At 34.6% G+C, this 25,916-nt stretch overlaps 1 protein-coding gene across 14 annotated transcripts in view; it reads left to right on the top strand.

The window, feature by feature from the left end:
• Positions 1 to 25,916, top strand: part of hyd (E3 ubiquitin-protein ligase hyd) — a 98,031-nt gene that overhangs the window by 31,179 nt on the left and 40,936 nt on the right. For 12 of the 14 annotated variants that reach the window (XM_089251791.1, XM_089251795.1, XM_089251798.1 and 9 more), the window contains exons 13-30: positions 404 to 537; positions 673 to 800; positions 3,481 to 3,739; positions 3,985 to 4,139; positions 5,472 to 5,666; positions 6,227 to 6,308; positions 8,556 to 8,684; positions 8,788 to 8,878; positions 10,350 to 10,489; positions 11,204 to 11,339; positions 11,494 to 11,740; positions 13,560 to 13,798; positions 13,909 to 14,036; positions 17,265 to 17,524; positions 17,667 to 17,824; positions 19,063 to 19,240; positions 22,135 to 22,293; positions 22,407 to 22,521. In XM_089251791.1, the coding sequence (XP_089107917.1) occupies positions 404 to 537; positions 673 to 800; positions 3,481 to 3,739; positions 3,985 to 4,139; positions 5,472 to 5,666; positions 6,227 to 6,308; positions 8,556 to 8,684; positions 8,788 to 8,878; positions 10,350 to 10,489; positions 11,204 to 11,339; positions 11,494 to 11,740; positions 13,560 to 13,798; positions 13,909 to 14,036; positions 17,265 to 17,524; positions 17,667 to 17,824; positions 19,063 to 19,240; positions 22,135 to 22,293; positions 22,407 to 22,521 (2,933 nt within the window). The remainder of the gene's footprint in view (positions 1 to 403; positions 538 to 672; positions 801 to 3,480; positions 3,740 to 3,984; positions 4,140 to 5,471; positions 5,667 to 6,226; positions 6,309 to 8,555; positions 8,685 to 8,787; positions 8,879 to 10,349; positions 10,490 to 11,203; positions 11,340 to 11,493; positions 11,741 to 13,559; positions 13,799 to 13,908; positions 14,037 to 17,264; positions 17,525 to 17,666; positions 17,825 to 19,062; positions 19,241 to 22,134; positions 22,294 to 22,406; positions 22,522 to 25,916) is intronic. The other 2 variants (XM_089251793.1, XM_089251789.1) reach the window with 1 other exon arrangement.

Genomic DNA, 25,916 nt, shown 5'->3' with positions numbered 1-25,916 from the left:
TTTTTAGGCTAAAAAATCTATCCAGGGAGCAAATTTGACAACCCTGATTAAAACTGAATTATATTTCATAATATAAACAAAATTAGTAAATTTTTTCATTATAAAGAAAGAAGAATATTCTCTAATTTTTACATTGAGGAGAATACTTTCCTGTCTCATCTCTAGGTACACATAATGTTGTATGTATGAGACCTCCCAAACTTTACTTGCCTTCCTGTCCATCCATTTCAGTCAGAAATAAATATTCTTCACTTTCCTGGATACAGTCTCCTTGTATCATGTGAACACCTTCGTACAATGCAGTGAGACCCTGTTGTATAATATGATTGCTTTTTTAAAATAAAAAACACTGACATTTATCAAATTTTAATTGATGTAATTTTTTTTTCTTTTGTTGTATTAGTGAGAAAAAGGCTGAAAGAGAAGTTAAAGAATCACCAAAGCCAGAAAGTAAAGCAGATAGACAAGAAATGCCTCCACCACCTTCTCCTGCTTCATCAACGTGCAGTGACCCATCATCCAGTCCTTTACCTCACAGTATGGTTTTCTTTAACAGTCTGTTTTCTTTCTCAAACAATTTTGTTTTTTTTTATAGTAATCATTCTATTTCATTTATATTTTATGGCCCTGACCATACTGCTTCGATAATTTTTTTTTTCTTTCTTTATACAGAACGAAAAGCAAGACCCTCACTTCCTTTCAAAGATGATTCTGATCGAAAAGAGGAGGAACCCTGGGCATTGAAGGATGTAATTTTTGTTGAAGATGTCAAAAATGTACCTGTGGGCCGAGTGATAAAAGTATGTTTCTCTGTTAATTTACAAGTGAAGCTGATTTCTGGTAAATTGATTAATTTCTTAACTGAAATCAGATTTTAAATTCGTCGGGGGTTCTCCAACTGTGTTCCGTGGTGTGCTTCAAGCCTTTTTTCTGGGGATGCTACTGAGTGAGGACATCGACAAAGGTTTCTCGAAAATATTCTTTGTTAAACTGCTCTGGGTTGTCATGTATAAGCATTGATTAAGGGAAGGGGCGCCACATGAGTGGGAAAAGTTTGAGAACCCTTGTTGGTCTCCCAATTTTAAAAGTGTCTCTACAAAGAGCAGGCAGACCTTTAATATGATACTTACAAAAGAAAACATATGTCAGCAAGATCATAAAATAAGCACAACTGACAATATAAATATATTAGTGTTCCACATATAACACACACAACACATTCCTGCATATAAACCAATTCATTAGACATTCCACTAAGGAATATGTATAAGGTGCATGTATGGTGAAGTAGTAGCATTGATTATTCTACAAGGTACATCACAAGTTTTAGTATATTCTGCTTCAAGGGTCTAAATGAGGGCCCCAAAACAATGTTTTGCATTGTTCTGCAACGAGCCCTCTGCTGACTGGAAATGTTCTGCAATTTCCATAATAGTGTTTTCTGTTTTTCTTAACATTATTTCTGGTTGTTCTGCAGTAGCACTGATTTCAGCATATTTTGCTTTGGGGAATGAGGGGACCATGGGCAAAAAAAACTTGAGATTTTTCTCTCCACCCACAACACATCAAGGAAAGAGACTTTGGATATTACTACGAGCTCAAAAAAATCAACTCTCTATTGTTGTCACTGTAGAGGGCCATTTGTTAAAGTTAACACATTGTTGGGGGATTAGGTACTTTTACCATACCTTATATTGCAATATGTCCTTTGAGTGTGCGTCACTTAAAAGTAAGTATTTAGTGGATTTCTGGTGGAAAGCGAGTGTTGTTTATGCCTGATACACACATTCTTCCGCAGCACAATATACCTGCATATATTTTACAAAGTCCCTACTTCAATGTGCTGTGCTACATGTTGGTGTACGCAAAGGGGGAAGTTGGGGTTCTAACCCCCCCCCCCCCCCCCCAGAAGGAAAAAAGTCTGAAATCCCCCTCGAGAAAATTCTATGTACGCCTATGATGCTACTGTGTGTACTATAAGGAAAGCAAAAGCCCTTTCTTTGTATTGTATTGGTTATTACATTTTGCAAGAGCACTTTTTTTTTTATGAACCTATGAATTTTACCTATGAAAAAATATCACTGGTGTATCCTCCATTATTCAGATGTTAATTATAAATGGGGGGGACAAAATCCCTACAGATCAAGGTTGGCAAGTTTTTGCTGTAGTGGGAGAAAACCGCCTGGCAAAAAAAAAATTGAAAGAATTTAAAATTTGAACTTACTTTTTTTCATTATTTTTGATAAGGTTCAGTGAAGTTAATATGCTTGTTGCATTCTAGTGTGTTGATCACAATCATTGATTACATTACGGTATCTCTATTTTGAACCTTTTGTTAAGACTGTCGTCAATTTTTTTTTTTTTTTTTTTTTTGAATTCCTAAAATTAAAGCAAACATTATAGTATCTTGCTGTTTAAACATCAGACAATACATATATGGATTATTTCCAAAGATTATAAAAAGAGATGGCAAAATTTGTGAAATTTGGCCATGTGCAAAGGTAACAAATCTTGCACAGCCAGGATAGAAGCATACAATGGAATATAATTACAAACATTGTATTCTGATTTTTGATAGCATTTTCATCTTTTCCCTGCTATTCAAGTTGATAATTATGACAACCAAATTTTATTTAAATTCACCACCTCATAAAAAATATTACATTATTCAACAAATGGTGATAACTTTATACACAAAAGGAAAACTGTATGAAAATGATTTGCAAAGTTTTTTTCTGGTGTATTGATTTTTTTTTAAGGGAAATGACATTGCCAAAAACATGCGTAAAAAGTTTTGCTTCAGGTACATACCGCATACATGAAAGCTCCCACCTCATCAATAATAGTAATATGAAAAATAAATAGTGGAAACTGTATCCAACACAATTGTAGTTCAAATGATTGATAATTGCGTGAAAAATACAAATACGAGGCCACAACAGGCAAAATGCCCAACGAGGTAGCTGAGGAAAAAAAGAAAATCTCAGCCGGATTTGAGGGAATCGAACCCACAACCTTCTTCGCTATACATCCGGCACTCTAACCACTATACCAATAGTGAATAAATAATAATTCATAATGTAATTATGTATTTCTAATTTTTTACCACTTTTTGCCACTGTCATTTTTGTCAACAAAAACCCAGATCTGCTACAGATCATTTCTAGTTCCGTTGGTGACTGAATGAAAGCAGTATGGATCTTATATGTAATGCAAAAAGGAAGTGTCTCCAGCTTGGTGTAAATTGTTACATGACCTAATACTATATGCTGCAAATATTCTGTATTGTATGTACTGGAAAAATTGGAGAAATGTATATTGCATCATGATTGAACGTCTTCTCATCTCAAAAATTACTCTGTGATTCAGATTTGAGGTTTCCTTCACTATTTAAAAATAGATAACCATTTTACAGAATTTTGATGATTGGTCAGTTTTTTTTCTTACTTAAATTTTCTTCTCTTCATCTGTGTGTTACAGGTTGATGGAGCTTATGCCGCAGTTCGCTTCTCAGTCAAAGAACCCAATGTTTCATCAGCATCTAATTATGCATCAACAAGTTCGTCAGTGGATGACATAGCAGTAGCTCTTCAAGATTGTCGCCTACTTCGCAAAGATGAACTTCTTGTCATGAAAGGTGGTGCCTCTCCTCGTGCACCGGATTGCTTCCAGCGATTTCCACGTAAAGTGAATATTGCAGATGTAGGACAGATTTTGGCTATGGCAGTTGACGGACAAGGTTACAGTATTTTTATTTCTATTGTGTTGTGCTGAACATATATGGACAAATGAACATTTATTGAAATACTGATCTGTTATCTTGATCATCTTTGAAATAAATATTTACTTTAATTACAGCTTATGCTGTAAATTTCATTCGGTTTCATTCATTTTGTTCGATTATGCTGGAAATTTAAATTGCCTTTATTTTGCGAATGACCATGCCTTATTCACATTTTATGTCTTTGATTATTCTTTATAAAGGTATTCATGCTGTTTTGAAAAATAATGAACGTCTAAGCTATGCAGTTTTCAATTTGGTCACTGGCAAAGTGGAACAAGATAGTCCATTTCCAACTGACACACAATCTTTCCTTGGTCAGGACACTAGGCTTGTCTCACTTGGTTTAAGTGGAGAGGTAATACTAGTATGTTCATCATTAGTTTGTATGCATGATGTTAGTGCAGAGGCATTTTTTTACTTTTAATGTAATTTGCAGAAATGTAATTTGCACCAGTGCTCTTCAACTGAGAGTGCATTTTGCCAGGATGCTTTTGAATTTTTATTTTCTTTAGAAGATTTGTTCAGTCATATCCGTAATAAAATGCAGAGGAAATGAATGAAAGTCAATGCAGAAACAATGCAAGGGGGTACCTAAGTACACTGCCTAACTAAAAAAATAGTCTTATACTCCAATATGTACAGGGATTTTTAAAAGTTTCGCATTCGCGTCGCCACTGTCGAATCTAAAAACAAGTTGGTGGCATCCTTCAATTACAATTTTCTTTGTGGCTATTCCCCCTTTTTTTCCTGTCTAATTTGTATCATTTATTCATTTCCATTCTTGGTTGATCAGTGAAAAAACTAATGACACACACCATTGTTATTCTGTTGTAAGATGTTTAGGTAGCCAGTTATGCTTAGATCACGGATGGGGAGAAAATCTGTCTGTATAATGCTTAGTGCTTTTCCAGTCAGTTTTCAGTCAATGTTATTTCAAGTTCAATGTATCTCGGCATTGTCATCCTGGGAATACATCATCACTTTCATAGAAGAAAATTCCTGTTGATGGATACCTATGGCCGTCTCTATGCTTTCTTTCAAACTAAGCACAACTCAGATCTATCACCATCTATGGGTGATTTACTATCTAGTGAGTTGTGCTAAAAGTGTGTGTACCCAAGTCTGAGTGCGTATGTAGTGTTGTTTGACTTTTCAGTGCTGCCATCTATATTTCAGAAGTGAAGTAGTCTCTACGCTGAAAAATTCATCTGGCTTTATTTTGTTTTCTCACAGTTTTGCTGGGTACAGTCCAACCAACAGAAACAACATATCGAGCTATAATATGCACTTACCCTGAGGCCTGAAATATACTATGACTTTTTCTTTTGACCACTCAGTGTGTATGAATTTTTTCAACCAAAGAGCATCAGATGTCGTTCAATTACTAATCAAAAATCTTGATTTGTAGATTTGCAACATAAGATTGAATGAATAAAATACTGTCAGTCTTGGTTTTTATCTCTGCCTCATTTATTGGCAATACATGTGAATTCATTTTATTTCTTTTTTGCCCATTCGCAATTCTCCCCCCCCCCCCCAAACTCGTCCACAGGTGCGAAAGGTTGAACACTGATTGAAACCACTTCTTGACATGCCATCGTCTCTGTAAAATTTTGTATATGATACAAACATATATTATTGATAAAGACACTATATTTTTGATCCATAATTTTTGTTTTCTATATAGAATGAAACTATAGTTGTGCTTCGTGATGGAAATGGTGCTTTATATCCATTGTCTAAAGACTGCACTGACAACATTAGGGATCCTGTGTGGTTAGATTTACCACCTACTCGAGCGATTGGACTTGGCGTGCTTTCATTGAAAGATGTAAGTGCAGGGCAGAAGAATCAAGTTGCAGTAGTAGTCCTAGCATTGGAGGTAGGCTCAACTTTTTTCTCTTTTTCCATTTAGCACTGTGAAAAGTTTGATTCAAACAATGAATGAACTTCTATATTAAAGTGAAGAAAACACTGGATATAGTTTGCTCTTGTTTGATTCTATGCTTTTACAAAATAGTAAATACAAATTATTTGTACCTGCTCGTCTCTGAAGTTGGTGTATAAAATCTTAGCCTAATTCTAACGGAAAACAGATTTTTATTGAACCAGAGTTCCCCCCCCCCCTTTCCCTTCAGAATGCATATTTTCTGCTTTGCATTAATGCCATGATTATTTTACAAGAAAAGAATCCTTCTCAAATACTTTCAGCCACTTTTATTCAGTTTTTTTTATATTTGCATGTGTTAGACTTAATTGAGAATTTTTCTTTGCCTTTTAACCTCTGAAGTGAATTAATATTCATACAGGGAATCTGTATGAATTTTCATGAAACTTCTATTGATTTTTTTTTTCTTTTGCTTCTGAAACCATTGTATTTTTAATAATTTTTAAGTCAATTGTGTCATTTCATGTGATAATTTATTATAAATTCATTTTCAGCATCAAACTCTTTTGCCTCCGATTTTGAAATGTGAACAAGAAGCAGTTCGACAGACTTTGGCTTCTCTTGAAAGAGATTCTGGTGAGAAAAATTTCAAAATTAAAACCAAGTGGAACCCCAATTAACTGAGCACTTATCTAACGAGTCGTGGTTAGTCTGTAAATTTTGTATCCCTTTCACTTTAGTAGCGCAGTTAGTTCTATTTTCACTTCAAAATATGGAAGACAGATGGCAAGCTCTGACAACAACGCTAAATAGGCATAACTGACAACATAAATACATTAGGCCCACATCTTTAAATGTTTCCAAAATCTTCATAAAAACTTTTGAAACCTCTCACCATGACAGAATATTCTTGAACTATATAAAACTTTTCATTATGAGGTTATTATGCCAAAAAAAAAAATTATTAGTGTTTCAGGTAATGAAAATTGAATTATATTTCATAATAAATACAAATACAACGCCACAACAGGCAAAATGCCCAACAAGGTGACTGAGAAAAAGATGCCCATAAAAATACGGATCTCATATATTTCAAAAATACAGCAACCCAATTAAAAACCAATCAAAAAATTATAAACAATATATACACATTATGAAATACTATACAATGCCCATAATGTATTTATGGTTGTCTTATTCTAAGTATGGATAGCTTCTCGATTTACCCCAACATATTTATCATATTTCTTTTTAAACGTGTCGATTGTGTTACGATTGACTACCTCCGGGGGTAATCTATTCCATTTATTAACAACCCTATTAGAGAAAAATTCCCTGTGACACTATAACCTCACATTGTCCTTTACCAATCGATACTGGTGTCCCCTTGTAAAAGCAGTCGATTGGCAGTGTACTAAAAGTTCATGGTCCATTTTGTCATAATATAAACAGAAGTAGTAAAAAAATTCCATTATTTAGAAGGAAAAAAGAATATACTTGATTATTCTCTCATTTTTACACCAAGGAAATATTCTCACGTCACATCTCTAGTCTGAGCTTATTAGTTGAGTCCCAGAAACTGTGAAAAAAATCATTATCTGAGGTATCACTGTATATTAAATTTACTTTACATACATAAATAATATGGTTCTCGCATATTTCCAAGTGACGTGTACGATCTGTCCATGATAAAATGTAATAATTCAAGCAGGAAAGTTCTTCCATTGAATCATATATATCATGAATATATGAATCAAATAAATCATCACCAATTAACTTATCAAGTGTTGAAAAATACAACAGCAATACTGCCAAGTCTCCCGAATTTTTCGGGAATCTCCCGAATTTTAGCTTCATCACTCGACCTCCCGAAAAGTTCTTAAATCTCCCAAATTTTTAAGAAAATCACAAAAAATCCCTAATTGTCCCTAAACATTCCCTACTTCATTAAAAAAAAAAAAATGACGTCACACGTCGTAAATGGGGAAATTCCCTTTTTAAGGAAGTTTTACAAACCCTCTGATGGTAACAAGAAAGTTGTTTGTCTTATCGCTCAGGGAAATGGCTTAGCAGCCAATAGTCCTGGATAATAATTGAAGATTATAGTGACGCACGTATCATGCGCGCGTATGGTCAAAATTTCTTTTGAAGTTACGTTTGTGCGATATAACAAAACATGAACACTGATAAGCGAGAAATATTTAATCAATTTTAAAGATACTTATTGGGATGAATTTCCTTTCATCAAACGTTCCAGAAGAGGACCGACTTTTTCTTTTTGTACAAGTTGTTTTGCGGACATAAACATCGGTCATGGAAAGACTGCCATCATCACTCGTAAAATGAAAAAAAACATCAAGCAAGTGTCACAAAAAGTCAGTGTTCTTCAAAAATTGGCGTTTTTTTCCTTTCTTCTTCCGATGATTTTGGGGTCATTCGTGCAGAAAGTTTGATCGCAGCGTTTCTGATTGAACACAATATTTATTTTTACATCATTGAAGTTTTGGCCTCCAATTTCACTTGTTTTTCGCGTACGAATTTTATTCCCAAGGGTTTAACTTCCATATGTGTAAAATCCCTATTTTAATTTGACTTCAGTTTTTGAGTAGGGATTTTATTCCCTACGCTTTAACTTTTATGTTTGGGAAATCCCTATTGTATTTGTTAGGGAGTGGTTTAAGCGTAAAATACGGGTTTGCGCAAAAATCTCCCGAATTTTCATTTTCAAAAGTTGGCAGCTATGCAACAGTCCCTAGCACTTCATTCAACTAATAACATTTTTGCTTCACAAATAAAAAAATTGTAGCTATAATCTAGAAACTGTTTCAGTTAATAACTTCCTGAAATCTGCATGTAAAAAGAGAATGTTTTAATTCATTACAGGTACTCCTACTGGTCAAATGACATTACAGTCTGTGTTGAATGAGCGATGTGATGGGAATCGAAACATATTCCACGCTGCAGTCAGTACTTGCTTTCCAACGTGCAATAAAGAAACAGATTTTGCTGGAAGTAAGTCAGTTTTAAAATTATTGGGGTTAATGTTTGCTGCATGTTTTTAAATTTTTTTTTCTGCTTGAAAGCCTATTAAAATGTGTGTGTGTGTTTTTTTAAGCTGAAAGTAGCAATGCAAATGCCAGCTTGGAATCATTAGATATATTGAGTGGAGCTGTTGCTTCTAGTGGTAGCGGTTTGCCCTCAAGAAGGTATGTTTTGTAATTGTGCTTCTATATTTTTGTGGAAGGGTTCAGTTTGTTTTAACCTTCTCAGTCCTGAAGGAAACTTTGAGTTTTATATTTATTTTTAAATGTAAAACTGCCTAAAATTAGTTTAGCGACAGATGAGTGTGAATAATTTACTACAGAATGTTTTCAACATCTAGAACCTTTTTTGCCATACCAACCTTTGCCGAAATTCCCAACCTTTTTTCACCATACTCCAAAGTACCTTGTAAAATCCTGATGCCCTCTCCTTTAAGAGACTCTGGTAGGGGGAAATTAAAAAAAGTATAAAAAAGTTTAAATATTTAAAAAAAATTCAATCAATGTTTCAATCAATTTCAGTGAATTTGAAACTCATTTTGAAGGTTAAAAATTTAAAATTTCTTTAGTGAGATTCCTTGTGCTCTCCTTAAACATCAAATTAGCCTGTGTACTCCCCCTCCCCTTGAAAGTAGGTCCTACTTATGTCTCTGTTCCCTTTTGGTGATATATACAGCAGAACCTCTCAATAATGGACACTCGTGGGACCGAAAATCTTGTCCACTAACTAGGAGTACCCCTTAATGGATAGCAAAATACATTGAAGCATGTCCACATAATTTTTAAAAGCGCCTGGTATCTGGAGGTGTCCAGGGAGTGTTTGTTGAGGGAAGTTTTGCTGTAGTTTTTATTTGACATGAAGCCATTGGATCCGGTTGCGTTCACCTATTAAGATGCCACTGTGTGAATAGAAATACCACAATGACTTACTGGCCATTGGGCTTCATTGAAATTTTCTTTTGGCCCGCACTGTGTCTCAAAGATTGAAAATCCCTGTTTTTTAGACCGGGTTGATAGATTTTTGGCTTTCTCTTGTGTGTATAGGATATCCCTTTTCGACTACAAAAAAAATGAAGGAAAAGATTTTATGTATTTTTTTTCTTTTTTTTTTTGTTAAATTTTTTTTATTTTATATAAGTTTTTTAAAAGTCCTGTTGAAACTCGCATCTAAATGCTGTAAAATCGACTAACGGGTGAAGTCCACCGGGTGTCAAATCCAACAACTTTTTTTTTTTAATTTAATTTAATTTTTTTTTTTTTTTATTTATTTTTTTTTTTGCTTTAACATCAGTTCTGTGGGTTTGAACATAGTACAAAAAAAATCATTCTACTGAATATTAGTGCCATCTGAAGTATTCCAATGTCATCACAAATCTTCAAGCTAGGCATACGGAAGCCATTTCCCTGTATGATTTGGTCAACAGGGGGGAGGGGGTCCGATATTTTCCTCTTCAAAAGCTGACCCCCCTCAAATAAGGAACAAATTTTTCAACAATAAAACTTGGCTTACACACAAGCATATATGGTATTTTGTTGTGATAATCAAAATACAAATTTAATAGTGTCACAAATAAATTGGTATTTTCTTGTCCTAATACAAGCATTGTTCCTAAATGCAAATACTATTCGTTTATAGTGTTTCAAGTGTGTCTCTGAGAGAAATCATGCGGAGAGCTACAACAGCTGCACGTAATCTGGCTGGATTAGATAATAGGGATCAAGATGTTGGAATACCAACTCTGAGTTGGCCACCGGAACCATCTGAATCAGGAGCTGGTAATTGGTTTTGCGATTCTTTCTTAAGTTCTGTTATTTAATTTTTCAAAATGTTCTCCAGTTCAACAATAAATTTTTTACGGGCTTATTAGACAGCTGGGTAATTGGGCGTGTTGCTGACCATTTTTGAGTCTTGGCAACCATGATTGATCAAGCAGTTTCATGCTTGATAGTAATGGCTGTAGGGAGAATTCATCTGGATGTCACCATAAAATTAAGGTGAAAATTGTACGAATGTGTTGGTGGTAATATGTACTCCCATCCATTAATGCTAAATCACACCGTTCAGTGAGGTAAAAAAATGACATTATACCTAAGTGTCGATGGCTGGAGTAGAGAGCTTTTTCAACTTGAAATTTTGTTTGCATGAATGATGAGTATCTTCATGAGTATTGCAATGACTGTAGCATTCCTGAAGATGCTCATCATTGTCATCTATGACAGTTTATACTAAATACATTGTTCCTCATAAGTTGTGGCCACAAAAGCCTTACATGTTTCACTCTTTCATTGTTTTATAAAACTTGATAGAATCTGTGTTTTCTTTCGGGCAGTATATTAATGTTACTCTTCAGTAGCTATAAAATAGTAAAATAGGCTTTCTTTTGCTTTTTACTAAATTATGATTGCAGCAATTACTTTTTCAAAGTTAATTTTCTAGAAACCCATGTCTTTAAAACTAAAATGGCATTTTTCTAATGCATATTTTTACAGGTTCTATTTCCCCACTGAGTTCTCTGACATCAGGCATCGATCCTGCTGAGCGACGTACTGCTGCTTTGAGTATTTTATGGCTTTTGTGTGACTCTCCTGTGCTCAAACCTTTTCTGAAAGATTTGCTGACTGCTAGGTTTGTTGTTGTTTGATTTGTATTTGCTATGATTATCATTCAGACAATCTGTGCACATGTAGTTTGTGCTATCTTCATCTGTCAGTGTGTATGCACATATGAGACAAAAGCTATCTCCTTGTGTTCATGCTTTTTTTTGGTATATTTTTTACAGGGATGCTCAGGGTTGCACACCATTCATGTGCGCTGTTTCTGGACGTGCTTACCCAGCTGCCCTTGTACTCATGGATACAGCTCAAAGAATAGCCAAAGAGTTAGCGGTAGACCCTGAAAGCCAGCAAAAGATCTTGCAAGGAACATTATATCCTCGTGGAGCTCATCCTGATGATTCACCCCTGCATATGTTATGTTATAACGACACTTGTAGTTTCACTTGGACTGGTGCGGAACACATCAATCAAGTAAAAACTTCAAATTCTTTTCTTTCCTGGTTGTCTTTTTTTATCACTATCCTTCCTTGTAATAATGTGTAATAAAATGTATTGAGTATCCGGTATATTTTCTAGTAAATACATAGACATGCCAACTTTGGCTTAAAGCTTGTCAGTAGTGGATGAATGTGTGTGTGTGTTCAGCTATGGCGGTGGGGTATGTTTCAGCTTGTAATTTTAATGTCCCATTCACTATACAGTCAAACCTGTTATAGCATCCACATGTCACCCCAACTTCACTTAGCAGCAGAAATTTTCAGTGAACAAATTTTCCATGTTTAAGAATTATATAGGTTGCACCGTGATTCAATGTAAAGCTAAGCTTATCATAGCGCCAAAATTTTGCGAAATAAATGGTGCTATTAAATCAAGGTTTGACTTTAAAGCAGATGAATTTATGACTGCATTTTTTTCTCCTAAAACTTTCAGTCTCTCTCGAGATTGGCTCCCCAGTGGTTCTGGCCCTGGACACCAGATATATTAATTAGTATACTTGACAGACTTTGATGAAGGCCTGAAAATTGGGCTGAAAAATGATTTGGTTGGCATGTCACATTGTTCTGTTTATATTATTTCATGGTGTTTGATGCAGTAGACATATATGACTACACTTAACGCTCAGACATAAATATCACCATGTAGAATAAATCATCTTACAGACCACACAAGTGAATAACATGGTAGAATAGACTTTTAAAAATTAAGGTTTTTGTATATTAAGCTATTCAACTTTGGTAACAAGGTAGGGTAACCCTCTCCACCCCCTCCTCCTCCTGCAATAAAAACAGCAGAGCATGTATTAGTTTGAGAAAAAGATAAATTTTACATTTTTATGAGACTTCAAATCTAAAAAAAACTACAGTGAGACTCTATCTCTTTTTTCACTATACTGAAAGAAATTTATTCCATAACATTTGAATAAAAGCTTGCGTAGATATTTGTGATGAAAGTTTTCAATTTTCAAGTTCTGACGCAACCAAATAATATGGAAGGTGGTTTTGAATTGCAGGTTGAGAATTGCAATCACTGATATCTCGTTTTATGATAGCTAGTTTTCATCTGAATGTTACAGCAGTGTTTCTCAAAGTGTGCATGTCTTAGCTGCTAGGGACATTGCCAACTTTTTTTAAGAGCATCGCAGCGAAAATTATTGCCTTTTCAGTGCTTTGAAGGGATTTTTTTTTCAGACTCTTCTGGAGAGAGGCCTTTCTGCTTTGGGGGCTACAACAATGCTCAATTGTAACGATAAATCCTTCCAAAATTATATATATTTTTCAATTCTTGTGTGGAAATGCCTATAGTGTAATGATAAACTGCTGCCTCTCAGTATAACAGTAATCCCTGTACAACGATATCATCCTTCTCAATAATTCTCTTCCACTGAGTTGAAATGACTGTCGCATTTCAACTTTGCATCCTGAACTGTGACTAACCTCTGTTACATGAGGTCTTCTGTCATTTTTTTCCATTTGTCTTTTGTTAGCTGCTGAAGAAGGAACTTCATAAGCATGTCCAAGACATGTCTAGCTATTCTTTTCAATACATTTTGGGTTTACTTATGTCTATTATCTCACCCAAAAAGTGATTTATTTCTATTCAACCCCATGTGCTTGTCAACTCTAAAAGCTAGTTCATCTGCCCATGTTCATCACATTCAAGTTGCTTACATAATTGTTGTTAATTCAGATATTACTTTTGCCTGTCTTCTGGATTGTCATGCATACATTATCACATGTGACATGTAAATTGCATCTAGGTATGTGATTGAATTTTTTATTCTTTAATCAAGGATATATTTGAATGCCGAACCTGTGGATTGACTGGTTCGCTTTGCTGCTGTACAGAATGTGCTCGTGTTTGTCACAAGGGCCATGACTGCAAACTGAAGAAAACCTCACCTACCGCATACTGTGACTGCTGGGAAAAATGCAAGTGCAAGGCTCTTGTTTCTGGCCATCAGGGATCTCGTTATCAGCTATTGAATAGGCTTATCACCGAAACAGACCTTGTCTCCTACCCTAATAGCAGGTCATTTATTTTTTTATTATCCTAGTTTATTTTGAAATGTGCTAAATGCATGTGACTATAATGTTTGCATTGAGTATTGTTATTGATCCTAAATTTTCCTACACTTGCAGGGGAGAAAACATAGTACTCTTCCTAGTGCAGACCGTTGGTCGTCAAACTATCGAACATCGCCAATATAGACCATCAAGATCTAGGACAACTGCTCGGAAGTCCACATCTGGCGACATTGGTAAGATTGGTCAGTGTCCTTGTGTGCTCTCACGCATTTTTTCCCCTCTTTTAAATGATTTTAAATGCCAATTTTTGTTAAACCATGTTATTAGCTTTTAGATTGTGATCGATGTGTTAAACTTTCTTCCATGTGTTTTTGATTTTCCCTCCCAATCCCGAATCAAAGGATTGTGCCATCAACCAAAATTTCAGTAATTTCCTGCAAGTCTACTCTTGTTATAGCAATCTTTCCATTACAGTGACCAGTATGATAAGTCCTAAATGTTTTACTATTCATTCAATGTTAATTTTACATCTAATATAATGACCTGAAAATGCTACTTGATAAATTATGTGTTTATGGAATAAAAGAGAACTTATATTAAGTTAAATTTCTACGTTGAAAAGAGTTGATTCATACCCTGATTACTTGTGACAAAATACATCTAGCACTGATTGAGTAAATAGGATAATACTGTCAAATCTCGATAATTCTAATGTGCAGCAGCTGACAAAAATAATTAATATAAAAGTTATCATTAGTATGACATTGAGAATTCTGATTTCTTAGTGGAGAAAAGAAATATTTATTAAGATAACAGTACTATTTATGAATATCCCATTCATAAAACATGTAACTACTGGAGATGAAAAAATTCCCAAAGATAAATTATTCTAATGCAATCGTATTTAGTTATTGAATGAGAATATTTACAGAAATAAACTCAAGGCCACAGCTTTTGCGTTGTTGGAAAGACGAGGAAGAAAACAAATCATCATCCCCTGTATTATCAACTTTTACGTGCAGCAAATGAACAATGCCTGCATCAGACATGTCATCGCAAATCAATACTATATCATCAGTATTGAGGAACATATCCACATTTGCCCCTATATTGAGCCTATTGCATTCATCCATGGTGAAATTATCCAATTACCACAAATGATTCATATTTGATACATTTGGCCACCAAAGAATCCACACTTTAAAACAATTGAAAAATTGTTTTCATTATGAACACCAAGTCCATAGTTTCTTTATGGAAGGCTAAATTCAAATTTTTTTTTCATCTTTCTCTCATTTCCAAAAACTTTGAGTTAAGGGAAAATTTTAACACTAAACTATGGAAAAGTTTTCAGCCGAGTGAAAATTTTTTTGAATGTCTTTTAAATCATCTTACAATACTGGATTCATTCACAAAAGGTTTTATAACAAAATTCTTTACACGCTCATATCTCAGCAAGTATTCAGAATACAATCAGCCCCTGCATTCGCGTTTTTTTTCCTTCATTGGAAAAAATTTTTTGGAAACACTCAGCAATCGTCATTCACATGTTTTGTTTACAAAATTTGAGTTGTGCGTTTTTAGGATGATTCATTTTTCTAGTGCTACTGATAATGCTTCGGAAAGAAAAAAAAAGTAGAAGGTTTACAAGAAAAATTGGATATATATTGACTATGCTTGGCGAAAGTAAGTAAATTGCTGCTGTGGCTCGCCATTATGGAATCAGCAGCTCTACGGTGAAATATATCAAGAAAAGGGAATCTGAAATTTTGCAGGCGTGGCTGTAGCTGCACCTGTGGCAGCAAAAACTTTGCATCGCCTATGGGATCCATGTGTTTCTCGTACTGAAAATTCTGGGGGTTTTTTTGTGGGTACAAGACTACTACAAAAAAGTATTCCAATTGATTGTAATATTATAAAGGGAAGGGCTGGTGAAACGTCTATTTCATCAAAATTTTATGCAAGTAAAGGTTGGTTCATAGATTTAAGGAACAATTCGGATTACGCAATGTAAAAATCACTGGCAAACAAGCCTCTGCCGACAAGGAGGCAGCTAGAAAATTTTCAAAGACATTGCAGAAAATTATTGAAGAGAAGAGTTATGCACCTCAGCAGGTGTTTAACGCTGACGAAACTGCACTATTTTGGAAGAAAATGCTGCAAACAGCATTTATCAATCAAGAAGAAAAGCGAGCGTGGCTGGTTTTAAGATACTATGTTTTGTGCAAATGCGTATGGGTCTACATGTTAAAGCCCACTGAGCAACAAGATGCCAATGTGTTCAAAGCTGAAAAGTCCTTTTATGCTTTTAGGCTGTTGTGGAAGTCCTTTATATGCTTCCTAATCAACATCTGTCATTCAGCCCCTTGATCTGGGGGTAAAGGGAACATGAAAGGCTCACTGTACACGTCACTCAATGGAGATGATTGTGCACGCAATAGAAGATACCAATGCATAAAATGTTTTGAAGGTATGGAAGAATTACACTTTCACTAATGCCATCATTACTGTCGTAACTAGAACCGTGGCAGCTCTTAAGTAAAAGACAAGTTCGCTATGAGTAACATAGCAGAAGGGCTTCGCAAGTTCAAATCAGCAATAGATTATTTTCATGACATATGTACGTTCTTCACAAAAAGGAAGTTAGGGAAATTAGTAGAGGCAGCCTTGTCAACATATTCTAACATGATATGAAGAAGAAAAAACAGCAAACAGAAATCACAATGTTCTTTCAGAAAACATTGCCAACAACCGCTGCACACTCTTTTACATTCCCTTCCACCTCTGCATCACCCTGCTCTCCTCATGATGTTCAATAAATCAATAAACGAGATGAACAAAAAAAACGTATGGTTTCGGTTATTCACAGATTTCCGTATTTGCAGCCACCCCAGGAACGTAACCCCCCATGAATACGAGGGATAGACTGTATATGTGTTTTTTGATGTTTGCAGGTAAACCTTGTTGAGACAAATCCAATAATACCACTCTAGTTTCAATACTGCTTTCAGTCTGGGCACAAGGCTTGTGGCCTGCTCTCCTAGCCAAATTGTTTTACACTATATCTTGCAGTGCAAATAGAAGCAAATATTGTCTGTTAATTGTTTAAAAGACAATTCCAATGATATTAATATCATTATCTCAGTACCCACCACACGATTCAAGACACAAAGTAAGTACTCACGTTAAAACTTGTGGCAGTGTCTATATCACAGCTTCACCCTAATTTTTTTTCCAAAATTTTTCCTTATGAGTTTGTGTCACTTCTATTCATGACAAATGATAAGGAAAACATGAGCAGGAATTCTAATGGCTATTTTCAATTAGTGAGATGACCACTTTTTGTCAAGTTCCATTAATTAGTGTGTACTGTCTTTCATGTTCATTAGCTTGAAAAGCTGTTATATTTATTTTTTATCTTGTATTAGAGATTTCTTGTTGCTCAATTTTGTTAAAACCTTTTTCTATAGCGGCAGCTACCACAGAAGCTGATATGCCAGAGCATGACTTGGAACCTCCTCGTTTCTCCCGCCGTGCTTTGGAACGTCTGCTTAATGATTGGAATGCTGTCAAAGCCACAATTTTGACTGGGTGGAAGGGAGAGAGCGCTTGTCCCCCCAAATCTGCATATGGAGTTTTTTATGATGATCAGGCTTACCTTAACATACAGAGTGGTACAGCATTATTAGACAAGTTCACTCACTGCTTAATTGTTAAATGCAGTATGGAGGTAATTCAATGGGATCTGGTTCTTTATTTCGTCTTGATCATTTCCATTTTTTTTTTAATTTACATTTTCCTTGGCAGTGAGTGGTAGATATATGTACATTTTTGATTGTTCCCTCTTTCTTTTCTTTTTTTGTGTATTTTAGATGCTAGATACTCTGCTAACAACACTCATCAGAGAAATTCAAAACACTAGCCGCAAGGCAGAGGCAGAAAATGTAGCTAGACGCTTCATTCGATCAGTTGCTCGAATATTTGTCATATTGAGTGTAGAATTGGCACCTACCAAAAACAAAAAAAAGAGGTACTGTTATTCTTGGTTTTTTTTTTTAACATATAAGATTCTTCAAAAGATTTATTTTTTAGAAATGATTGCAAGGAAGAAAAATCATCTCTGCCTCCTTTGGGACGAATTTTCTTCCTTGTAATCAATATCTCCAAAAAATAACTAGTCTTCTCGAGGAATCTTATATAAACAAGTGAAGAAAACATTTCTACATATATAAAACTTATACAGTTGATGGTGTCATTTTTATTTTCTGTTGGCACTGCTTGAGTTTTCTGTATGTATGGAGTATCAAGTAGACAATCCATTGTAAAAAGATAGCCATGTGTCTGCAATTAAAAAAAATTGTTTCAGAACCGTGACAGCTAAAATAACATCTTAAAATTTGTTGAAGTTGAGAAACCATTGTTTCTCAACAATCTCATCGCATATAACCAACCCATCAAATAGCACACAGTGCAGTAACAATGAAAATTAATTTATTTAATTTTATACCCAATTTGTTCTTGTCAGAATTTTCCCTGACACAGATGCAACAGAATCGGTAACAACATGACCTCAAGAAAGGAAAAATATTCCTATTGCAAGAGTTCCTTCCTCCAGAGAGATTGGCGCATCAACTTGTCATTGAGATCATTAACCTTTAAATGCATGATTTTCTTTTTGAGCTGATAATTTTTTTTTTCATAATTCCTGACACATATAAAGCCTGAAAAATCTTTTTTTTTAAATCTATCTTTAGCTCTACTGCTTCTTCAGGGCCTTAAAAGGACCATATAGCGTCGCAAAGTTTGTACATAAAATAAATGTATTGAAACAATATTACTTTTCAAATATATTGCTACCTTTGTGATTCAAACTGTAGTACGAAAAAAAATTGGTTGCGTATTCAAAAAAAAAGAAATGCAAACAAAATATTTTAAGAAATGAACGAAATCACAGGCGCACATGCTCTGCAACAAACAGAATTGTTGTCATTAATTGGGACCACTTCAAAGCATAAATAGCCACACACAAATCAATGTCTCTAGCTTTCTGCAAGCAGCAGCAATGTATCCTTTGAAAAATATTGGTCTACTCTATATGTCTCCTTTCAAAGTTTTGGTCAGGAAATAAGCAACGCTAGGTCTCTTCATAACAGATCCGCATTTACTTCCATTAATTTCACCAAGTTCCCTGTGAAAACCATATTTTTTAAAATTGTTATAAATTTCATATCGGTATTGATATTTTGCGATCTATCTTTTGTTTTTCAGCATGAGTACAACTGCTCAGCCCCTAGCAAAATGCAAAAGAACTTTCCAAGCTCTCATAACATATGCTGTAGAAGAATTATGCGAGACCGCAGACTCTTTGATTGCTCCAGTTCGTCTAGGTGTGGTCAGACCCACTGCTCCCTTCTCTCTTGTATCCTCTTGTCTCGATGCTGTCCATGTAAGTTTCCCCTTCTCCCTCTGGAATAAATGGTGTGGTTATAAACTAATATTATTTAATTATTAATTTATATTGTTGATAAAAAGCAATTGGAGTTGAATGTATTTTGAATTTTCTAAAAAAAAATTTTGATATGAAACTATCTTATATAATTGTGTATAAGCCTACCCCCTCATTTCAGGACCGCCAAAACTGCAATAAATTGAAAGCCTTTGTATAAGTTGATCCTCAAAAATCAGTGCATTTTAGGAGGGAAAAAATTTTATATTTTCATGCGATAAAAGTTACAATCAACAATTATTCACAAACTTTCTAATTCCTTTCATATTCTGATTCCCCGAGCTCTACATCAAAAAGGCCAAGCCATCATATGTTGTGGCATCTTCGCTTTCCTCTTCAACTGTGACATCATCACTTTTGAAGAGGATGTTGTCTTCAGTTCAGTCCATCGTGTTGCTGATACAACAATTTCTTAAAGACTTGATTTCTGTGGAAGCGAGAATTCCTCACCTCTTGAACCCACTGGCTTTTTGTTTATCCTTGGAACTCATCATAGCTACAAAAACCACTACTGATTATTAACGCTATCTAAAGTAGTCCAATTACATCATAGATCTTCAAGTTAGTCGTGCAGCTATATAATTTGGTAAAGTGGGAGTCAATATTTTCTTCTCAAAAACTGGCTTGTGTATAAAGCCAATCCTCCCTAATTCAGTCACAAAATTTTAAACAAAAAAACTCAGCTTATACACCAGTGTATACAGTACTTTGTTGTATGGAATCTGTTCCGATTTATAAGTGCTTCGGCATATATTTTTTTGTTCATTTGCATTATGGTTTAGTTTTTATGTTACAGGACTGTAAAAAAATTTTTGTTACATCGGGCTACTTCACCAAACACCAACTCTGGCCGTATCGCTATAATGCAATTTACTGCCATTTATGAGATGAGTTGGAAATGAAAGTGCTGTGTCTATTAGTGGTCGCCTCAAGTTCATTCAGGAAAATATTTTATCTATACCCTCCCTTGGGTTTGAACCCGAGACCATGGCAGTAACTTTCACAGTGGTAGATGAGCATCTTGTATCTAGGGCTGGGAATCTATTAAAATTTTAACTGGTAAATGTGAAGAAATTTTAATCTATTAATCAACTGATTAATCAAATATTTTCAAATGCTGTAACTTTATGACAAACTTAGTAGGAAATTTTCTTTTGTTAATTGATGCTGCAAAAATATATTTTATTCATTTCACTTTTCTATTCGATAGATGTTATCAAATATTGCAATAAAGAAATTTAAACTGCAATTTTTGCTGAACATTTTTGTCAGATCCTGGTGTTTCTTCACTAGGATCTTGTTTTTTTATGTCATTTTTTAGGTTGGTCACAGATTTGGAAACTACTATCGATTTTAATACTATTATTTTTTCCCCCTAGAAACTGCTTTCAAATGGTGCTGGTGGGGGGGGGGGCACGTTGATGTTTCTTGATTACAAAAACTGCTGTTCCCAGTAGATACAACAAATTTAGGTCATGTTTTATAAAACTTTGTCAAACCCAATTAAAAACCAAAATCATCAGTTCTCATTGAATCAACTAGCTTTTCCCCATGTAGAAAAATTTGATCAAAATATTGATTCAAATATTTTGAAATATCTTCACTTATCTGAAATGTTATATCTAGGAATGTAATTTAATGCATTTAATTGGTTTCTTCAAAAAAATCAAAATTCGAGTGAATTGCAAATTTTTATTACAGCTATTATTATACCTTATGATAAGGGCTTATAGGGGTTAAAAGTTTTCAGTTTCGATGAAAATCTGATTTATGATGAATAATTCTTATGGGGGGGTGAATGCCATAAGGTGTGTATTAATGAAAGTACAGCAGTTAGCGATAAAAAGTGTTTTTGTATGATATATGCAATAAAAAACTGACTTCAACGTAGGTCAACACAAAACAACACAATAATTAATGTTTAATCACTTGCTTAGAAATGTAAAACTCTTCGGTTGAAAATAAACATTCTTTATTATTATTACAATTTTTTTAAGTTATGATAAGGTTCTACTGTCACAATTTTAGTCGTATTGAGTTGATTAGCTGAACTAAAAATTTTAACTGCAATTAACAGCTTTGATTGATCAATTAATCAGACCAGCCCTAGTTATATAGTTATATTCTATATTCTACCCATTCTTTTCAAGTAGAGCAAAAAAGAGGATAGGACGTCCCATTTAATTGCATGCTGAAGGGGTTAATTTTTTTCTGTATAGAGAGCATATCATTGCTGATTTTTTTTTTTTCGAAAGCTGTAATAGGTGCGATATGATGTTCTTAATCCAAAACTGTGAAAAAGTCAGTTTTAATTATGTATGAAATTTTCATTATAAGGTGGCATTACTCTGTGTTTCATAACTTTTCTCTGTTTTTGAATTTAAATATCTTAGCAAATATTACACTTAGAAACGGAATTTTTTTCGTTGGCCTCAGAAACAGAGCAGCATTTTTCTACTTGAAAGTTAAGAGGAAAGAAAGGCCATATAAAAATTTAGTTTTTTTTTATTTTATGGCACACTATTTTCACTCTCCAAACTGATGCAGAGCCTGAACACATTTTGAAAGCATTTTTTTAAATTGAAACCATAACTCTATGACAAACAATTGGTAAATGCTGAATTATGATTTACAGGATACCTTGTATATTGTTACATTAGTGATTCATTGAACTGTTTCAAAAAATTTATTAGTCATTGGGTTCAAAAAGGTTGATAAACAATTATTTGAAAGAAAGAGTTATTTTGATTTTTTTTTTTTTTTTTTTTTGTTCATATATCACTAATTTATAAATTCATTGAGTTGATACTCAACCGTTACATTTTTTTTTTTAGGGTAGTGAAGAACTTTTTGCAGTGAATCCTATGCTCACTCGTAGTAGCTCAAGTGATATATCCATAGGGTTAGTAGTGAGTGGATTGGTACCAGATTCTCAGCAGCCAGCTGCAGGTTCTGGTGGAGCATCTCATGAAAGGGAAGACGAAGATCCTGAGGTAAGGATACACTCCTTCTGTCTCTTTCTCTTTCTTCCTTGTGTATTCATTCTGCATTTTTGTTTCTATGTGTTTCTCAGAAAACATTTATGATGTGCCAAATTTTTTTTAAGGTTGATGTTGTGGAGAGAGAAGTTGGAGATGACCAGGACCCAGAAGAAAGTGAAAGGGAAGACCATGTAGAACAGAATGAACATGATAATGTTCCGCCTGAACAGAATGATGAAGGTAATTGATCTTGAGACTAACATTTCTTTAAAAGAAGCTATTAATTTACCTTTGAACACAATTTAATTAATTTGCTGAGCATGTGATTGCCTGGTAGCTTTTTATACCTGGCAATTATGGAAATAGTCCCCGTTCAGCCAAGGTAAAAAAATTCATTAAAATGCTTAAAAAAATACATTAAAAGCATAAAGGTGTCAGCAGATCTATTTTTTTTCTTTTTCGAATTTCCAAATTGTTTGTCAAATTTTGAAGCTTTATAAATAAAGAAATAATTCACCTCATTCAAAATTTTTCAACCAAGATGATGTGGGATATATTTATATTCATGTAGAATTTAATTTCTAAAGATTTTCCAGAATAATAATCTAATTTTCCCGAATTTAATTTCTAAATTTTATGTAATAAATTGCCCTGGCGTTATGCAAGTGCCTGGAGGCACTTTCTCCTGGAAGTCATATGCGTGCGTGCGATGAACAAAACTCTGTTTGTTCTAACAAACGTATTCTGATGCTTGTTAAACAAAATATTAAATTTTAATGTAAAACTTATTACAAATGAAACAGTTTAAATTATTGTTAAATCAGTTTTAAGGCCATTTAAATAGTTTGACCAGTTTTGAGTGGTTAAAACTACTTATGGCTGGTATCCTGATCAAAATTGGTTTTGATCAGTCAAAATTAAAACCCTTTCCGGCATTCACTGATTTGTTAGAATTCTTTTAGTGGAATTGCTCATGAAGTAAATGTGCAGTTTAGTAGTAGTCCTCATGTGGTGTCACCGTGACTAAGTTATGTAGAGCGCCAGATCAATATTACTATTATTTTTTAACTGTGCCTCCATCTTTGAGACCACTGATGGCATGATCACTGATACTGAACAGTATGGTTATTTTAATTTTAAAACCCCAGGAAAGTGTGCAATCAGCCAATATGCAGTTTTGTTCAACAATGTTCATGTCTGGGGATTTAGATGGCCAACGAAAGTGTCTAAAGTCAGAAGAGTGTTCCTGGAGCCACTTTGTAGCAATTCTGGATGTGTGGGGTGTAGCATTGTCCTGCTGAAATTGTCCAAGTCTGTTGGAATGCACAATCGACACGAATGGGTGCAGGTGATCAGACAGGATGCTTACGTACCTGTCAGAGTCGTATCTAGACGTATCAGGGGTCCCATATCACGCCAACTGCACACGCCCCATACCATCACAGAGCCTCCGCCAGCTTGAACAGTCCCCTGTTGACATGTAGGGTCCATGGATTTATGAGGTTGTCTTCATACCCGTACACGTCCATCAGCTCGAAGCAATTGGAACCGAGACTCGTTAGACCAGGCAACGTATTTCCAGTCCTCAACAGTACAGTGTCGGCCCAGGCGAGGCGTAAAGTGCAGTCATCAAGGGTACACGAGTGGGTCTTCGGCTCCGAAAGCCCATATCGATGATGTTTCGTTTAATGGTTCACACGCTGACACTTGTTGATGGCCCAGCATTGAAATCTGCAGCAATTTGCGGAAGGGTTGCACGTCTTTCACGTTTAATGATTCTCGTCAGTCCTGTTCTTGCATGATCTTTTTCCAGCTGCAGTGATGTTGTAGATTTAATTTTTTACCTGATTCTCGATATTCACGGTACACTCGTGAAATGGTCGTATGTGAAAATCCAAATTTCATCACTACCTTGGAGATGCTATGTCCCATCTCTCATGCGCCGACTATAACACCACGTTCAAACTCACTTAAATCTCGATAACCTGCCATTGTAGCAGCAGTAACCGATCTAACAACTATGCCAGACACTTGTTGTGTTATATAGGCGTTGCCGACCGCAGCGCCGTATTCTGATTGGTTCCATATCTCTTTATTTGCATACACATGCCTGACCAGTTTTTTTGGCTCTTCAGTGTTTATCTATAAATGAGAATGCAGTTACATAGCTGCCAGTCGCCGGAATTTTAGCTTCATCTCTCGACCTCCTGAAAAGTTCTTAAATCTCCAAAATTGTTACGAAAATCACAAAAAAATCCTTAATTGTCCCTAAAAATTCTGTACTTCGTTTAAAAAGAATCCCCGCTTCTGAAAACAATCCCTATGGAATTTCTTGTGGGGCAAAATGTCATTTGTCTGTTTCTTTTCTTTTGAAATGACGTCACATGTCGTAAATGGGGGAATAGTGTGAAATTCCTTTTTTAAGGAAGTTTTACAAACCCTTTGATGGCAACAAGAAAAATTGTTTGTCTTATAGTGGAGGGAAATAGCTTAACAGCCAATAGTCCTGGATAATAATTGAAGATTATAGAGATGCTCATGTGGTCAAAACTTCCTCTTTTGTTGAAGTTACGTACGGGCGATAACAAAACATGAATACTGATAATAAGCAAAAAAATATTTGATCAATTTTAAAGATACTTATTCCGATGAATTTCCTTTCATCAAACGTTCCAGATAAAGACAGACTTTTTCTTTTTATACAAGCTATGTTAAGGTCATAAACATCGGCCATGGTGGAAAGACTGACATCATCCCCCATGTGAGATCAAAAAAACATCAAGCAAGTGTCACAAAAAAAAAGTCAGTGTTCTTTAAAAATTGACGCTTTTTTCCCTTCATCTTCCAATGATTTTGGGGTCATTCACGCAGAATGTTTGTTCACATCGTTTCTGAATGAACACAATATTTTTTTTTAGATCACCATTGAAGTTTTGACCTCCAATTTCACTTGTTTTTTGTGTAGGGATTTTATTCCCTACTCTTTAACTTTCATGTGTGGAAAATCAGTATTTTATTTGGAAAAATCCCTTTTGTATTTATTAGGAAGTGGGTTTACTGTAAAATACGGGTCTGCATGAAAATTCCCTTAATTTTAATTTTCAAAAGTTGTCAGCTATGCAGTTATATTACATGTGCTTTTATATTACCTATGCAAAAGCAAAAATTGAATGTCATATTCAAGAACAACACATATTTCATAGAACAATACATATTTTTTCCTTGTATTCAAACACAATTTGTAGTATATCATACTTATTCCAAAAGTACACTATAATAGATGAGTAAAAAAGGTTAAATGTGATTATATATTATGTGCTTGTATATTACCTTGTACAATTTAGTATCTTATTTGAGAACAATACAAATTTTAGTTACTCATTTTTTTTTTTTCAAAGTCAATTTATAGTGTATTACTACAATACCAAAATAGATGAGAGAAGGTTAAATGCTGTTTATAGATAACATGTGCTTGTATGTTACCCCTTTACAAGAAGGAATTCAGTATCTTACAGCCAAATATTAAGTTAAAATATGAGCAGAAGAGTCACTATCATTCTTAATATAATTTTATATTTACACTATTTACAACTAACATCAATCCTGATATATTTACTTGTATATTTTCATCATTT

Source organism: Pholcus phalangioides, unplaced genomic scaffold (assembly GCF_987345545.1).
Source record: "Pholcus phalangioides strain wild (caught in Gottingen) unplaced genomic scaffold, Ppha-v1.0 ptg000027l_1, whole genome shotgun sequence".
In the NCBI taxonomy this organism is placed as follows: Eukaryota; Metazoa; Arthropoda; class Arachnida; order Araneae; family Pholcidae; genus Pholcus; species Pholcus phalangioides.
The sequence above is the reverse complement of the archived record's forward strand: the minus strand, read 5'-3'. Positions and strand labels throughout refer to the sequence as shown.